This window comes from Poecilia reticulata, chromosome 17, assembly GCF_904066995.2.
Source record: "Poecilia reticulata chromosome 17, P_reticulata-male-v2, whole genome shotgun sequence".
NCBI lineage: Eukaryota > Metazoa > Chordata > Actinopteri > Cyprinodontiformes > Poeciliidae > Poecilia > Poecilia reticulata.
In genome coordinates, this window is record NC_088846.1 from 15,648,323 (window position 1) to 15,666,671 (window position 18,349).

The 18,349-nt window shown below is 40.2% G+C and overlaps 2 protein-coding genes and 4 non-coding genes across 7 annotated transcripts; 5 read left to right on the plus strand and 1 right to left on the minus strand.

Moving 5' to 3' along the window:
• Positions 1 to 590: 590 nt before the first annotated feature.
• On the plus strand, positions 591 to 662 carry trnap-agg (transfer RNA proline (anticodon AGG)). Its single transcript has one exon. It is a non-coding gene; the product is annotated as a tRNA-Pro (tRNA).
• A 437-nt stretch (positions 663 to 1,099) lies between these two features.
• On the minus strand, positions 1,100 to 1,171 carry trnaw-cca (transfer RNA tryptophan (anticodon CCA)). The gene has a single exon. It is a non-coding gene; the product is annotated as a tRNA-Trp (tRNA).
• A 604-nt stretch (positions 1,172 to 1,775) lies between these two features.
• Positions 1,776 to 1,849, plus strand: trnai-aau (transfer RNA isoleucine (anticodon AAU)). The gene has a single exon. It is a non-coding gene; the product is annotated as a tRNA-Ile (tRNA).
• Positions 1,850 to 2,552: 703 nt separating this feature from the next.
• Positions 2,553 to 2,624, plus strand: trnag-ucc (transfer RNA glycine (anticodon UCC)). The gene has a single exon. It is a non-coding gene; the product is annotated as a tRNA-Gly (tRNA).
• Positions 2,625 to 2,766: 142 nt separating this feature from the next.
• On the plus strand, positions 2,767 to 10,997 carry kncn (kinocilin). 2 transcript variants are annotated; one of them, XM_008434112.3, is made up of 5 exons: positions 2,767 to 3,807; positions 5,893 to 5,961; positions 6,072 to 6,137; positions 8,227 to 8,320; positions 9,344 to 10,997. In XM_008434112.3, exons 1-5 carry the CDS (start codon positions 3,660 to 3,662, stop codon positions 9,417 to 9,419), a joined length of 453 nt encoding a protein of 150 aa, XP_008432334.1. In that variant the 5' UTR covers positions 2,767 to 3,659; the 3' UTR covers positions 9,420 to 10,997. The 2 variants fall into 2 exon arrangements, with proteins under 2 accessions (XP_008432334.1, XP_008432335.1); XM_008434113.3 differs by having other exon boundaries at positions 2,774 to 3,807; positions 9,274 to 10,997.
• Positions 10,998 to 11,953: 956 nt separating this feature from the next.
• Positions 11,954 to 16,001, plus strand: tmem275a (transmembrane protein 275a). Its single transcript, XM_008434111.3, has 2 exons — positions 11,954 to 12,502; positions 14,132 to 16,001. Exon 2 carries the CDS (start codon positions 14,170 to 14,172, stop codon positions 14,782 to 14,784), a length of 615 nt encoding a protein of 204 aa, XP_008432333.1. The 5' UTR covers positions 11,954 to 12,502; positions 14,132 to 14,169; the 3' UTR covers positions 14,785 to 16,001.
• Positions 16,002 to 18,349: the final 2,348 nt, after the last annotated feature.

The window sequence follows — 18,349 nt, forward strand, 5'->3', positions numbered from 1 at the left end:
AGCTTGTTAAATAGGGCTCTCTGGACGTGTAACTCACCTTACAGGTTATACCAGCAGAGCCCCTACTGTTGATGCAAATTGTGCAAGACAGGTGTTAGCAGGCCCGGGTGGGGCGGCAGCAGCTGGACGGTTGGATCTCATTACAGAGTTACTTTATAGAGTAAAAACAGCACGTATTTTGGTACGTGAATTTGCTTTCTTTTTTCTGATAGTATAAAGTGAAGCTCCAAGCAAAACAAGTCACGTGTTTCACAAGTTATCACAGCCGAGAGTTCTAATTATCCGATTTTCTTGGTAATTCAGCACGTTTTGTTCAATGTTGTAAGCTATTTTAAAGAGTTTTCTAATTATCTGTGAGGCGAGTTCCTTACATGTAGCTTTGTTTTCTATGAATTTAGATTTGATTAGACTTAATAATCTACGTCTTCCCTTTTACGGATTGTTAAAACCGAATAGTGAAACAGAGACCGTAACAGGCAGAAGTACCACGCCTTTCTGAGAAAGTATTATAACATACAAAAAAATACATAACCCGATTCAATCCCTTGTTAAAAGTTGTGTTGTGATACCGCATGTGATTGCAGCATCTTGGCTCGTTGGTCTAGGGGTATGATTCTCGCTTAGGGTGCGAGAGGTCCCGGGTTCAAATCCCGGACGAGCCCTCTTTTTTTTTTCTCCTTTTTGAAAATTGCTCTTTCTGCACTGTTGTTGATAGTAGACTACTAGTACTGTTTCCGCCGTATGTAAATGCGCTCTCTTTACACGGATGTTCTTGTTCCGAGCTGTAAGTGCTCTGTTTTTGCATAAATATACAAAAGCAAAATTTTTTTCCATTGGCTGATTTTCAGCAGTACGTGTTGTAAATTCTGAATTTGCTATTTATCCTAGCATTTTATATTTCACATATTTTTATTGTGAAATAAAATATGTGAAGCAAATATAAGCAAAGTACATATTTGCTTTGTATATTAAGCAAATATGTACTTTGTATATTTGCTTAATATACAAAGTACATTAAGCATTGTACTTTGTACATGCTTAATGTGTTAAGAATTGAACAATTAGTTGACTAAGAGAAGCAATTTGCTTTAAAAAGAATTGACCCCGACGTGATTTGAACACGCAACCTTCTGATCTGGAGTCAGACGCGCTACCGTTGCGCCACGAGGTCTGTCGAAGAAGTGAGATGACAGCAAATGCTGAAATCCTCGTATACGAGATATTAAATGTAATGGTTTATTATATGTTAGTCGTGACTCAGCGTTCGAGAGATCATCAAAAGCCATTGGCTTACTGCCAAAGACAACTAGGATTTTTTTAAAGCACTTTGTTTTTAGAAGCAGTTGAGACCCAAATGGAGGTATAAGAACGAGTTTGGTGGGTCGGATATTTGATTGGTTACCATGGAGCGAATCATATTACACCGCATATATTAGTTGTGTGGTGAAGTACAAGATTGATTCCTCGGTTTTGACTTCTCTTTACGTCGATGTGTCCCTCTATGCAACTCAAAATGCACTTTAGCGGTTATTGAAGGGGAGAAACAGCGCCCCTGAAATTTCGCTGGCGGCCAAACAGCGCGTTACTTGCTGTACCTAAACTATGAACTGCTTTCTGCTGTGACTGCAGTTCATTAGCCTCCTGTAAAAAAACTCTCGGGGCTTTTCAGATAAGCAATGCAGCCTATTAAAACCTCTACCTAAAATCTTCATGGCCTCCTCATGCCATTTGTACAACATTCAGTTTTAGAAACATGTAGGCCAATTGCGTCTCACGGCCGGTTAGCTCAGTTGGTTAGAGCGTGGTGCTAATAACGCCAAGGTCGCGGGTTCGATCCCCGTACGGGCCAAGTACCTTTCTTTAAGTAAAGTGTTACTGTTATGCAAAGCTCTATTCAGCAATAGTTGTAGCTCAACCTAACAAAATGTAACACAAGGTTTTGTGTCTGTTAGCTTTGGACACTTAAGTTTCCACCAATATTTCTCTGCAAAATAGCTTAGGCTCAGTCAGGATGGTGGATAATCAATGGTCATTTATATTCAATCTTTACCCTCTCTTGTTTGGAGGTAAACCATTCTCATAATTCACAAATGCACATATCAATATCCACAAATGGATCTTGTGCATTTGTGAATATCATCCTGTGCATTTGTGGATCTCCTTCTGTACATTTGTGGATCTGTGCATTTGTGGATCTTGTGCATTTGTTAATCTCGAGCTGTGCATTTGTGAATTATGAGATTGTTTTAGCTCCATACTCTCCGGCCGCCCCTTGTTTAAAAGTCTAGTTTGATCCGCCACAATGGAAACCGTTTTTTACACTGCTAACGCTAGAAATACAAGAGAGCAATGTGATTCTCGTGTAACAATCGAGGCAGTCGACTAGCTAAAACTGAAAAAAGGAATGAAAACAGCACTTATAGACATAGTGGGCAGATGAACGACACACTGCTTGAAGAAAACAGAAAATAAAAATGTATCGGACATAAAATACGAAATATATAGAGTGCACATTGTTTAAATTTCCTCAGGCTGTTCTGTATAAGTCCGTAGCGTTGGTGGTATAGTGGTTAGCATAGCTGCCTTCCAAGCAGTTGACCCGGGTTCGATTCCCGGCCAACGCAAACGTTTTAGTCTCTGAAAAGGAAGCTATTGATGTGTGCTGTTTTAAATTGGTTTTCCATATATTATTCATGGATTTTTGAACATGTACAGTTACTTATTTCTGTTCTTGTTTCTGTGTTATCCCTGTTTTGTGGCAAGTTTGAATCAAACTTAATTAGGATTTTTGCTGTTCTTAAGTCCTGCAGGACTTCCACCGCCTGTTAGCTGTGCACTAAATCCATGTAAGCAAGAGAACTGAACATGTAAGCTAATTTTTAAAGTGTCACAAATGATAAAGGCTGAGAAGAGAACGAGATGCCATGAGATGCCCGTGTGAGTATTGCACACATACTTTTCAATATTAGTCACACAAATTTATGATGAATCCTGACATCTGATTGAAGACAAGAGAGAATTGACCTGCGGAGGAAATGTGTGGCTGTTTCTCCTCCACAGAGTGCTGTAAGTTAATTTGTTACCCTGTTCAACAAGTGTTAATCCTGCTTACCCTCCTCTCTCCTGTGTTGCCATGGATATGCTATTCCTATGGCAACTGCATGCCTTTGTGGATGGCCTCGGGCCCCGCCACAGAGGATTCTGAACCTTTCATTACACATTCCCTTCAAGCTCACAAGCAACTCATAGAAGTCACACATAGGCTCACTCTCTAATTGTTGCCTTTTCTCTTTGCCTCCTGCTCCTCTCTCCCTCCCTGTCTTTTTCCACAGACGGAGCTCATGATACCGGATGCTCTGATCAGATTTAAGGCAGAATTCCCCGTCATACGAGTCAGGGCTTCTTCAACTGTCCTAATTTCCAGCTGGAATAGAAACCAGATCTCCACTTTAAAGATTCATGAGATCCCTTACGAAACAGAGGACAGTCTGAACCAGGGAAAGTGTTTCTGTGTCAGAGAGAGCGATGCACAAGTATGGGAGTGGCTGTTGGTGGAAGTCAGAGCCTGAGCTGAGGCAGAGTTTGGTTCCCCAGTTATTACCTGGGCTGTAAAAGAGTGTGTGGGTGAGTGTGGCAGGTGGGGGACCTCCACCTGCTGAATGAACCCTGTTAGCATCGGGCAGTACCATGGGCTACGAGTGGGCTCAGCCCTGTTTGCCATTGTTGCCGGCTGCATCATCATCGGGGTGTCCAGGGAATGTGATGCCGATGCTGTAGGAGGAATCTTCCTGGGAGCTGGAGGCCTCGGTGAGAGTCTGTAACTCTGAATGAGAAGCACTTTGGTTTGCTTATTTTCTTTTCAGTTAATCATTTGCAGATGTTGCAAAACTATTTAGAAAGTTTTAAATAAGACAAGGTAAAAGGAGTTTCTAACAACTTTGTTGTAATAGTTGGCTGGACATTTTAAGCTTTGTATCACTCTGACGTTAATTATTTTTGCTTGTTTTGAAATGACTGTTTCTACTAAGTAGCCGAACCCAGTGGACCTTGCAGTTTCTCAAAATAGGATTTCCTTTAAAAAGATAAAAAATCTGAAAAGTATGGTCTCCTCCTGTATTTAGCCTCCTGAGTAAAAGACTTTGTAGAACTACCTTTTGCTACAGCTGCAAGTTTTTAGGATATGTTTTTACTTGCTTAACACTTTTGAGATGTAGCATTTTTGTTGATTTTTCTTTGCAAAAAAGCCCAACCTCTGTCTGACTGGATGAATCCTGTCAAGGCTTCAGCCACTGAAACATATGAAACGTTTTTATTTATTTATTTATTTTTTTAATCTAAACTCTGTCCGTATGTTCATGGTAATCATCTCACTTAAAAGTTAACCTTTACCTCAGTCTTAAATCCTTTGATACCTCTACTTCCAGGATTACCTCATATTTAGCTCCCTCCATCCTTCCAAGAAACTCTGACAAGCTTCCATTTCCCTGTTAAAAAACAACAACAACAAAACAGCTAAACATCTCCACAGCATGATTGTGCCAGTAACAATGTTTTATTGTTAGGTTAGTTTTACCTGTAGACCAGAGTGACTAGAGATTTGAGTTAAACTATTGTCTTATCTGACCAAAATGTTTAATCTACATACTTGACATGAGTCATAAAAGCCTTCTTAAGGATTCTTTCACCAATAGTGTTTTTTTTTTTCTTTGAAAAGGTTCAAAGGTGCAATTTTGTTTCATAACCTTTTTATTTTTATTTTCTTTACTTTTCCATAATATTATCCCTGATATGTCTGCTATGTTCTTTGGTCTTCTTGATGCTTTTGTTCGCTGGTGTTCTCCAAGAACTATCTCCATTTCTCCTTTACAGAACAGCTGTACCTATTCTAAGATTGGATTACGCAGGAGGATTCTTTACATGTACAATGGCAGGACATTAGCTGAATTCACCCGATATATAATATGCATAATGCATTGATGTAAAAGTAAAATGTTGAGGTCTGCGACTAGCGACTTCTTCCATCCAATGTTCATTTGATACAAGACTGTAACCAGAACCAGCTGATAGCAGGAGGAGCTGCTCTGATAAAAGCGTGTCTGGACAGGTTTCCTGGAGAGAAAGAGGAAAGGGCAGCCAGCGCTTGTGATCTGTGGAAGACAACATCAGCATGTGTATATGCATAGTTGATGAGAAACTCATTCTCGCTGAGGAGTTGATCAGCTTTTAATAATTCATCTGTCTTGCTACCTGCATTCGCACATAAAATCTGTGCACCGCAGCGTGACCGATACTTTCACTCTCGCAGGAGTTTGTGCGACTGAGCAGCAGACGTCCTTAATTATGTGTTTTTTTGGGGCTTGTGTGGCTCGATGCCGCCTCCGACACACAGGCTGACTAATGAGTATGAACAGAGTGTTCTCTGCAGATTGTTTTCACTCCTTCTGCAGTTTCATGACATTTTAAGCGCAGACATGCATCACAGCCACCCTCAGGAGCTGCCAGGCTGTAATGCCAGCTCCTTAGACTAATAAGAAAAATCAATAAAGGTGCTGATTGGGAGCGCAGGACTACAGAAAGGTGCCAAAACCCTGTGTTTCAGACGCCACTTTGCACTTTGATCTGAACTAGGAGAAGCATCTCACGTTGTATCGGATGTAAGGATCTTACTGGGAAGGCTTACACTTTGGGGATTGATATATAATGAAAAATTCCCAATCATCTGTGTCAAAGTGAAATAGACCATCTTCTATTTTTCATACTTTCTTCTATCTTCCAGGCATCAAAAGCAATTAGGTTACTTCTCAAAGTAAATTAACTAGTCGCAACATGCAAATTATGAAGCAATTTCAGATCATTCATCAAAAACATTATTGGCCACTTTCTGCTTTGCAGGCTTGCTCATTTCAGTCTACCCCTTCATAAAAGCTTGGCTGAATATCAACAACATCCTGCCATCTTTTGGTAAGTTTTTTTTTTTTTTGAAACCGGACATAGATTGAATTTCTCATTTATTAAAATACACAAAAGTTTTTCTCCATCTAAATATTATTCTACCTTTTAAATCCTTCTAGGAAACTTCAGAGTTCACCCCACTGTGGCTAACGCTGATCAACCGGCTGAGACACTGAGACGAGAGGGTGAGTGGAAACGGAGTGGAGGCAGCTGACACTCCAGGGATCTTAGTTCACGTGCATTTATTATTCATTTTGACATCTGCTAATAGGTCGGAAAGCCAATAAGTACATATTTAGAACTTTTTCACATTTTGCCAGGGAGTGGTGGGAGTACTTCGTTACTGTACTTAAGTACAATTTTCGTGTATCTGTACTTTACCTAAGTAGATTTAAAAATGGATACTTTCTACTTTTACTCCACTACATTTTATAGTAAGTATCTGTACTTTCTACTTCACTACATTTCTACAGAACTGTCTCGTTACTCGTTACATCCAAGTTACGTTGCGCTTTTTTTCCGTTAAAATGTGAAGTTCAAGGACTTAAGGTAGCGCCGTAAAATCTGAGCATAACGTGACTTACGTGTCTGTTGTCACCCATCGCCTCCAAGACATGCGCAGTGGTTTCCTCTGAGCGGGAGAAGACGTCTGTCTAATCGTCAGTAATATAAAAGTGCTGCACAATCACAGATATGGCGACATGTAAAATAAGCAGCGCTTCGCTTTCACAGATGGTGGGGACTTTGTCCAACTTTTAGCGTCACTTGGAAGGAAAGCTTAAAGAAAGGTAAGATCTGTGGACGTGATGCTAGCAAAGCTAGCTGTACAGAGACGCATATTTTGCATCCGTGATGAAAAAAAAGTGTCACTCATGCGCTGAATTATTGTGTGGAGGTGTTGACTGAGGTGTCGCATATATGGGACAACGCTGTGACCAAAGTCTGCAATATAGTGATATGACATTCAGGAACGATCCGATTCTTCTGGACGGATCTTTACTGATTAAATTTATTTCAGCTCTAAGTATTTAATATCTAGGTGTTTTATGGGAATGTGGATCTTTCAGATCAATTTGAGAAGCAATTTTGATAGGTAAAACTTAATTTTTTTGTGTCACGTAGTGCTGGGTGCTGGTCTTGACATGGTCTTGAGTTAAGTGGTCTTGACTACAACTCTGCTACTGGCTCCTTGGTTGCCTGTCCTCTCCCACCCACCTTCTTTCCATCCCCATTCTGTTGGATTTCTTTAAAAATAAATGTCACTAGTGGCAAAAAAAGTGAAGTTCATGTTATGTTAGGACAGGAGACCAGATGTTTCCATCCCTGAAATTATGATGCATAGAATCACATATCCAAGTCTAAACTATGTTACAGAGAATAAACACAATAAAAACATGCTTTATCTGTGGCATTGTTCATTAAAATGACACATTTCTAATGTATTCAAATTAAATCCGATCGGTTCACTTAATGATATTGTATTAGCGATTCAGCAACTACTTTTACTTTTAATACTTAAGTATTTTTTAAAGCCAGTACTTTTTACTTTTACTTAAGTACAAATGTTAATGTGGTACTTTTACTTTTACTTGAGTACATTTTTGTCTGTGTATTTGTACTTTTACTTAAGTAAATTTTTTTGAGTACTTTCTCCACCACTGGCCAGGCTACAACTAAACTTTTATGTACTTTAAGTTTTGCAATAGACACACACAAAATAGGAGATAACTATAAAGCAGACAGAAAACAATAAATGATTAAAATGTGAAAAATGTGACATCGCATTGTTTTACTCCAGGTTCCTAAATGAAATCCAGTGCAATCCACTGCCAGTGTTCAATTTAATTTCACAAAAATGCAGCTGTTCTACAAAGACCTCAGGGGTGAAAAAAACAGAGTTGTGAAGCAAAGAGTTTCCATGGTAACTCTGGAGGAGCTGTAACTAGAAGAATCGAGTGGAAACATAAGCATTCCACAAATCTGACTTTACACTGTAAAATAGAGACATATCTAATTTATGGTAAAATGCCAACAGCTGTGGTTGCCAGAATTTTACAATATAAATACAGTATTGACCATATTTGTGTGGATTTTACTGTATAAATATGATGAAATCCTTATGTATATGGTAAAATTCTGTGGTTGCCAGAATTTTGTACGTTAAAATTTCTTCAGTAAAATTTGTACGTATACTGAAAAATAATCCATGGTGCAATTCAGCTACCAAATTCATTACTGCATCGTGCTCTGTCCTCTTTCCTGTGGTCCTGTTAGGCACTCAGAGTCAACTCCAACTGGAGCGCTCAAAGAGTCGAATGGGAACCTTCGTGGAGGGAGGACCAGCTGCTGAGCCCAATCCAGAGGAGGGGTACGAACTGAAAATAGAAATAAGATTAACTGAATTGAATATAAAGTAAACGTGCTTGTACTGGCCACTTTATTAGGTACGTCTTCCTTATACTCGGTTCCCAGAAAGTTGGAGAAATGGTTTTGCCTCTGGTAGGTCAGCAGGTTTTGAAATTCTCTCCCAGCAATGATCAGGGTCCCAGTGACTTTGAATGCCACATTCAAAGTCACTAAAATCACATTTCTTCTTCCTCCCTTCAGTTTGAACTTCAGAAAGTTTTCTTAACAGCATCTGGATGTTTTAACGCAGCAAGTTGCTGCCAGGCGACTGGCTGATTTGCTATTTTTGCTAACAAGCACTTGGACAGATGTACCTAATAAAATAGCTGTTGAATGTATATAGAGACCTGTTAGAGAAACACGTTCTTTGCACATCACACATGTGCAAATGCCTATAGACAGACCAAACACCTGTAGACTTTCTTTAAAGCTTAAGATGCTGTTAATTTTAATTAACATGACAGGACTAAAATCAGGTTGTTGCAAAAAGATGTTTTTAACCCTTTAACTGCCATGAGGACGCCGGTGTCCTGATGGACCCATTAACTGACATGTAAGTGCTTTGGGGGTGAAAATTAAGACAAGAGTACCTTGAGAAATAAGTATCTTTTATAGGAGATCCTGGATAAATGTCCTTAACTGTGTTTGTTTGACATTTAGGACATATGTGTTCCAATGTCAATTGTTTACATATAAATAATGAGCCCAGTCTTTAACATGGTAGGATTAAAAAAATAAAACCTGACTGAGTGAAACACCCGTTGACCAATGCTTAAACATTTTTACAGTTCTCTGAATATCAACAAGTCCACTGAAAAGTAACGAACATGTGTACAACAGATTCATCCAACCCAATCTTCTTCTGACATGATTTTCTTTATGTGTCTTTTTTTTCTCTCTTTTTATCTTTTTCAGTTCTGTCACACACTGACACCCACCAAATAGCCTTCATTGCCAGCATGACTCACGCATTGGTCTGTTGCAGGACTTCTTCAGACATGCCAGATGTCTTATCGAGACGGAAAATGAAACAGTCACCCACTGCTCAAGACCTTCCGTGATGTCATCATGTCACACGACTCCACCAACAACTCTCCCCTGGCAGCAGTATTCTTTAATCAACTGTTGTTGAAGCTCAACCGCAGATTGCTGTTCCCTCTTTTTTGTATGAATGATGTGGTCTAATAAACCTACAAAACCTAAATCCATAATTAAAATTTTTTTTATTTTTTTTTTAGATTTGTTAAATCTCGAAACCTGTGATGGAGGTGAAGCTCATTTGTAGGGGCTTGCGAGATGTTAAGAGTAGAATTAAATTGAAGGTTAGCTCCTTCGTAAAGGCAAAGCAAAGTGTGCTTGTTGTCACAAGCAGCGACGTGTATTACGTTCACACGGTGACCTGCTCTCCCACCGTGTGACATAATGAGCATATTCAGGACGACGCAGGGAGAACAGCTGCTGCTTGGAAGGTGGTGATGGTAGGAAGGCTGCGGTCTCACAATAAAACATGGCGTACTGTGAGGATGAATGATGCAGAGTCGTGTTGATGAGGCTTAACCACCAGGTACCTGAGGATTCAGCAGTGCCTTAATGGCTGCCAGCAGCTTTTATTGTCAGACTTCAAACAAGAATGCCTCGCCATGCAATCCTCCTGAGTCACCGAGGGCAACCATGAATGCACATGTGGAGAACATTACAGTATTCAGGGCTTTGTTCAATCAGTTGACAAGAAAGCATGTCAGTGTAGAATTGTATGGTGATTACTAAAATACACCAAAACACACTCGTTTAAGTACAAAGCATTTAATCAGGTCAAGCTGTCATCTTTTTTCTTTTCATTGCTATTTTACTTTCAGTAATTTGAGATTGCCTGGACTAAAAACATACCTTTATTATATACAAATTTTACTAGTTTAAAGTGTCCTGGTGCAGGTTGGCTTATTAATAAATTTGATTTAACTTAACATTATGTTCCATCCTTTTTCTGCGTATGACATTCATATCACGCATCTCTTGATAATCATTGGGATTCTTCAAGTAATTAAGCTCTGACTGAAGTTATTCTGTGCTGATGCTCTTGCAATAAATACTTTTTAAATTTGTTTTAAAAGTCATCTCAAAATCCACAGGAAAACACCTCACCTGGCTTTCCTCCTCCATTTCTGTGTAAGCTGGTCTTTGAGCACCAGCAGCTGTTTTATTGCTCGTTTAATCACATTTCCCATTCAAGAAAATCTACAAAGAGATTTAAATTTCATGTGCGAAGATCTAAATCAAGCATATTAAACACACGTAGAATAAAGGCAAGCTGACAAGAAGAGGCTTCAACACTCTTCATCTTCATTCAGCCCCGCTTCACGATGAGTGGGGTACGGAAAATCATCGATGAGCTTTTAAAATTAGATTCTGTTTAAGGCCCATAAGAAGACATCTACTTGTTTTAAATAAACCTTTTCTTTATTTTGTATAAAACCAGATTAATGGGTTAATCTGAATCTAAATACTTATTCAAGTTTGAAAGTAGAATCTGTTGTATAAAAAGATATCTGACTCCAAAAAGCACATCGTGCTTTAAGAGAATGTCATTTTATGACTCTTTAAATCACTGCCAGGTTTCATTAAATGGATATTGAAATGAAGGTTTGTGATTGTTATTCACTTAAACTATCATCATATGGGGAACCTTACTATTAATTATACCATTCTTTCTGTAAATGGGATCTATTAACTGATAGGCCTCTGGAACTTACCTGTCAAAGAAACGAAAGCTTCTAAAACATTTTTTAATATTTATTTGCTAAAAATGTATGTATTTCAGCTTTTCAAAAAGTTGAAATACTCAAAGATGTACTCTTTCTTTTGCACATATTAGATATCTCAAGTCTTTGACAAATAATGTCAATTTTCCCGTTTATGTTTAAGCTGCCAGCTCCAAAAAAACATTTGCTGAGCTTAAGAAAGTAACAGTTTCTAAGCAACACATTTCAGATAAGTTCAAATCCCACTGTTACTTGTGGGTTTAATTTTGGAGATGTAAAATAAAAACACAAATTTTATTTATTTAGAGATAAAATTTACATATCAGCATAAGCATGCCAACAAGCAAACAACAAATATTTTAGACCTCTAGCAAAAGGTAAAAAAAAAAAGTAAAGCTGGGCAATAGTCACATATCATACAATAATAGTGGTTTAAATAATCATTATTTTATTGATTGCTGAAGTGCTTTACTTTTTCATTTGATACTCAGACCGGAGACGTTTGTTTTGTTTTCAGTACTTGTTTCACACAGGAAGGTCATTGGTGGTGCAAAGACTCCAATCTCCATTTCCATGTATATTAATAATTGGTTGGCGCGATTGCGCACGTGACAATATCTTTAGACTGCATAAAATCACACTCACAATATTTTATATCATTTCTTGCCTTTACTGGTGTTGTTTTGAGATTGTAGACATCTACCTCAGTCTTGACTTTTTTTTTGGAATAGCTATTAACTTTAATATGTGTAAAAAAAAATAAAATAAAAAAAGTAAAAGCTTTTCACAGAAAGTCTTTAAAAAAAAAAATCCTTTTCTAATTATGTGGTAAACCAGCTTGCCATACAACGACCCACTGATGGATGGATCGCTGACGTGGAGACCAGCTCATCGCATCCAGCGGACCACAGAGGAAGGCATGAGCTCTACGCGGCACTCATCAGATATGAATTAAGGAAACATGAATCCTTTACCCAGTCAGACAGGAAGATGCTTCGGACACACTGTGTGGATCCGCCATTTACGTGACCTGTCAGGCGCTACAACAAGCATCTCTCCTCCGGTCCACATCTGGAGCAGCGAGTCAGCTCAAAAGAACTGCCGCCTCACCTAGATAATCTTCTGTCTCCTGCCGGATTTGACGCCCCACAGCTTTGTCTGGTGTTTCCTGTGCCACTGATTGAATTCCTCTCATGACTTGGGCAGCTCGGGGTTGAAAAGAGGAGGGAGAAAAAGAGCAACGAACGCAGGATGCACAATATCCGTTTGTTGTCGATGCAGCCTTTTAACGTGTCAGTAATTACATGCGACTATGAAACGGGGGATCACCGTGAAAATCTAATGGAGTAACAATGGAAGCACCTTTACTGGCGTCGACATAATGGGTAAGGATTTATTCAGATTTGTTAATTTTTTTAATTAGTTATTTATTTTTATTTTTTTTAACATAGAATCAGCATATTTTAATGTTTGGGACATGCATTCTGACAAAATCCAATTTACACTTGCACAAGATATGAAAGACGGCATACTCTCCTTAGCTCTAACATGCTGAATACATGCAAACTGGAATAAATTTGAAATGTAAAATTATTTGAAAGCAAATGTGTACCAAAGGCCTTTCTGGCCTGAAGTAGCAGCTACACTTCTGATCATATTTAAGTTCTCTGATCCAGAGCAAATACACGTCAATGCTTGTCAGACATCCTCAGTTGTTAAGCAGCAGAGAAGAAAGCAAAAATATTTTTTTTTGTAAGAATTTAACAATTACGTGCTATTATTTACTTCAGCACATTTGTTGTTTGTCTATCTCAATTCATTTTTATGTCTTTGAAATCCATCAATTAAATTGTAGAATTGACATTTAAAACTGGATTTTTACTGAGAACATCTTGGAGATTGGTTTATGATTGCAGGATTACATTATCAGGCTTTCTTTCAGATTATGTAATGCAGGCTTTGGATGTCAGTCAACACTACAGTTTAAGTGCCAGTCACTGATATGAAGCACACGGTGGTCACTGTTTCCTGCTTGCATCTCTTGAGTTATAATATATATATATATATATATATATATATATATATATATATATATATATATATATATATATATATATATATACTTTTTTTTTTTTACTACATGTGTGTTCATGGCTTCTCTTTGTTTTCAAAATATAAAGTACAGTACTTCGCAAAAGTGATCAGACTCTTTGAACATCACACCAAAAAAACCCAAAACTTCAATGACTTTTAATGAGCTTATGATGGGCTAAATCAATGTAGCATGTAGCAATGAAGAGAGAAAAAAACTGAAAAAGAATTCTCAGTTTTTATTTTATTCTATTTCCTACAGAAGAATGAAAATTCAATATTTTTCATTCTGACATTTCTTTGTATTTTTCTTCTTTTTCCAGTATACCCCTAAATAAAATATAGTGCCATCAAATACCTGCAGGAGTCACCTAATCAGTAAATATGTCTGTGCATAGTTTATTTCCACTACAGATACAAATACTTCAAAGTTGTCTTAGAGAAAACTGGTGACCTTTTTAGAATGCACACTAAAAAGGTCTTAGACACTCAAAGCTGTGAATATCTAATGAGGAGAGCATCATTCAGAGAAGCAGCCAAGTGGCCAACAGGTGGTTCCACAAAGCATTTGCTCGGGAGGGATAAATACAAATGCATGACATACGTTTAAGATTCAAATAATTTTCCTTCCACTTTATAATCACGTCCAACTTTTCGATGGTGTATCACGTACAATCACAGCAAAACGCACACAGAGTGTGAGGTTGTGACTTGCCATAATGTGGAAATGTTCACGGCATATGAACACTTCTGCTGGGCTCTGTGGCAACACAGCAATGAATGATTAGCGTTCAGTGATGCATAAAATAAACTCCTAGGAAGGACACTGCAGTGGTCAGATTAAAGTATTATGAGCTCAGAGAATACATGTGTTATAGTCAGTTGCTGAAATCTCTTTATGTTTTCATTCTGTGCCCATAAAGATAGAAGATAGACAAAAACAAGTCCCGGAGGTAACAACATGGTCATCACTGACAGGAGCAACAGCACCTCTGTGCCTAAAAAGGAGCCCAAGAAGAAGAAGAAGTCTCGTCCTCATGGCCTTCCCTCTCCGGCGCTCTGCTGTGCCTGTGGACTATGCATCATGTTGGCAGGACTCAACATCACCCTGGTGGGAGCATTCGCCTTCAGCACACTTGTGCCTTCTGCCAACCCTCCCATCATAATTGGACCCGTCCTGCTGCTGGTGGCCTTCTCCTTCTTTGGCGCCTGCTGCGTGTGCAGCCGCCTCCCTCCCCCGAGCAGCTCTCGAGGCTCTAAGGTGGGCGGCAGGGGGGCGGGATTGATGGGACACGGCGGGCTGGCCGGTGGTGCGGCGTTCGAAATAGAGACCAGTGAGCACACGCTGCAGGACACCACAGCTGTGCAGCTGAGCCCCACGTCCTCTGTTGGATCATCCAGGGCCTCCAGTCCAGAACGAGAGGCCCCTGGTGTGACCCTACAGGGACCTTGCAAGCTCTTCACCATGGAGACCAATGGCCCTTCCTGCACTTCTGCCACGGCAACGTACTCAGCTTCTGCAGCAGCGGGCGGGGAGGTGAGGCTCAACCTGCCGCGAGAAGAAGTGGTCACCTAGCAAAAGCAGAAACACCTTTATAAAATCCAGAGCTTTAGTCGTGTGTACATACGCTTCTGAGTTTGGTTGCTGGGACCGACTGTGTCCTCTTGTTCACGTAATGCCATATAACTTTGTGAAGAGTGTGGTTTTGATTTGTCTTTCTGTGCGACACGTCGTTAGCATGCAATGTTGAACACATGTCGGCGTACTCGTGAATTGAAGCTTTTGGAATTCCGAATTCCTACCTCTTTTGTGCTGTTCCCTTATGAATTTGTTTAAATCCAGGGGCATTTGAACAATTTCAATGCAGAATTGAAGCCGAAGACTTTTTTTTTTTTCTCTGCACCTGTGGTCACCGCTGACCTCGACCGTCTGCGGAGTTCTCAGAGGGTTTGAGAGAAAACTTGGATCACATTTTTAATCTGGAATTACATGTGAAAGGGCAGATGCTGTTCTTGACATCGGCAAAATCTGGCATTTGCTGAATTGCTGAACTTATTTTAGGGGCATACGATTTTATAGGTCAAAGGGGTCCCAAAGCAGCATTTTCCGAACAGAGACTAATTTCTTGTCACAAGACCTTTAGCAAGTATATTTGCAGCATATTAACTCAGTGCTAAACGGTGCATATTGTCAAATCTTTGGAAGCATAATTCTTGTAGCTTTTGTCATCACAACAGTTAACACTGTGAGTACCGTGTTTCTCTTCATTATCCAGACCTTGTGATGACGTTTATCTGTTGTTAAACTTATCGCGGGGCTCGATTTAGACTTGCGTGAACCCATGACGTTCACCTCACCGTTACCAGGTTTATTGGAGCATAAAAGCTGAGATTACATCTGCTCCCAATCACTGTGATGTCTTCTTATCAGCCATAAGTCTGTGTGATCACAGGAGACGTTAAACCCCTGATTTCCTTTGAAAGGAAAGTTGCCTTAGACGAAAATTTCAGGATCAGTTCAATGAGGGCTAATCAAAATGTGCAAACTGCAGTTTCCCGAGAAAGCCTCTATGTTGCTCTGGACTCAGAAGATTTTTTTTTGTGGTGCATGCCAACGGCCTAAATGTTTCCTTTAAGATGTGTATTTGGAGTATTTGGAGTAGCGACAGTGTACTGTTGATAAGGATTGATTTCTTATCCTTATCAAAGCCAACTAGATCATAAACAACTGTAATATTGTCTCTCAAAATGACATTTTTTCCCCCTTGATAAAGATTAGTTCATACCAAGTTAGAGCACTGAGCTTGTGTTTTTTTTGTGCATGCTCTGGAAAAACAAAAGACTTGAAGATGCAAATATTCTCGTGAATTGTCGGTGTTTTGTCTGTGGTTTTATTTTGCGTAGCATAAGAACCTGCTAAAAAAAACAAAACTGTAAAGGACGAAACTATTTTTGTGAGGTTTATAATTTAAAATAACTATTCCAAATGTGAATAAAATAAAAGAAATAAATAAAAGAGCTGTTTCAGTAAAATTCCAGGTATACATGTGTGACGTATCACTGAAAACTCATTGAGACTGCTTTACTTTCGATGTGAAATGAGGTCCAACTGGACTTTTACTTTTACAGTGGAGAAAACAATTACAATACATCTTAAGAAATATATTCCTAATGGGCCAGTTGACATAAAATTCATACTAGATGTCAGTAATAACAACTAGTATGTTGCTTTTTATCCACACATAAAAAAAGATCAACTCACATTTCTTTCCATAAATTATGTTCAAAACGTGGAATGGTCTGAATCGGCTTACCAAATTTATTCAAAGCCAGCGAAGGCTTTTCTTGACTGTGTGTTTGCAATTATTGTCTCTTACTTAAAACATTCACTCTGCTTAACATGTCCATCCATCCATCCATCCATTTTCTTCCGCTTATCCAGGGTCGGGTCGCGGGGGCAGCAGCTTCAGAAGGGAGGCCCAGACTTCCCTCTCCCCAGCCACTTCTTCCAGCTCCTCCGGGGGAATCCCAAGGCGTTCCCAGGCCAGCCGAGAGACGTAATCCCTCCAGCGTGTCCTGGGTCTTCCCCGAGGCCTCCTCCCGGTGGGACGTGCCCGGAACACCTCACCAGGGAGGCGTCCAGGAGGCATCCTGACCAGATGCCCGAGCCACCTCAACTGGCTCCTCTCGACGTGGAGGAGCAGCGGCTCTACTCTGAGTCCCTCCCGGATGACCGAGCTTCTCACCCTATCTCTAAGGGAGAGCCCAGCCACCCTGCGGAGGAAACCCATTTCGGACGCTTGTACCCGTGATCTCGTTCTTTCGGTCATGACCCAAAGCTCATGACCATAGATGAGGGTGGGAACGTAGATCGACCGGTAAATCGAGAGCTTCGCTTTTTGGCTCAGCTCTCTCTTCACCACGACGGACCGGTACAGCGCCCGCTTCACAGTAGACGCTGCCCCAATCCGCCTGTCGATCTCCCTCTCCCTTCTTCCCTCATTCGTGAACAAGATCCCCAGATACTTAAACTCCTCCACTTGAGGCAGGACGACCCCCCTGACCCGGAGAAGGCACTCTACCCTTTTCCGGCTCAAGACCATGGCCTCGGATTTGGAGGCACTGAGCCTCATCCCGGCCGCTTCACACTCGGCTGCGAACCGCTCCAGTGAGAGCTGCAGATCACGTTCCGATGAAGCCAACAGGACCACATCATCCGCAAAAAGCAGAGATGCGATCCTAAGGCCACCAAAACGGATCCCCTCAACACCTCGGCTGCGCCTAGAAATTCTGTCCATAAAAGTAATGAACAGAATCGCTGACAAAGGGCAGCCTTGGCGGAGTCCAACTCTCACCGGAAACGAGCCCGACTTACTGCCGGCAATGCGGACCAGACTCTGACACCGGTCATACAGGGACCTGACAGCCCGTATCAAAGGGCCCGGTACCCCATACTCCCGGAGTACACCCCACAGGGCCCCCCGAGGGACACGGTCGAACACCTTCTCCAAGTCCACATAACACATGTAGACTGGTTGGGCAAACTCCCATGCACTCTCCAGGACCCTGCTGAGGGTGTAGAGCTGGTCCAGTGTTCCACGACCAGGACGAAAACCACACTGCTCTTCCTTCCAAACTACCTCAATTTATATTATGTTATTCTGAAGGAGGCCATATTGTAGCTCATCAGGTCCATGAAATCTTTACATTTTACCAAAATTAAGCATTTATTCCACAAAATGTCATCAAAAATTTTGTAAATTGTCAGTTATGGAGTTGACACATCATGGCTGTGATGATGGCTGTGATAACATGTTTAGGTTCTTATCAAGATTATTCCACTACATTTCTTCATCTACCATTAGTTGAATTGTATGACATTGAGTGCGACAACATTCAAAATGAGTTACTTGGAAATCTCATTTGACGTGGCGGTATTCTTTCCTGTGTTTTAATGGCTTCTCCAAAGGTTTTGCTACAAGCTTCACATGAGCTGTAAAATGAAAGTTGATCTGGATAACTTGTCAACTTTTCCTCATCAATTCTACGACAAATTGATTCCTTATCTTAAAGATTTAGCGCTGTTTGACATTTATGGTGCTAAAAGCCAACGCAGGCTGGCTGAAAATGTGGTGCGAAGG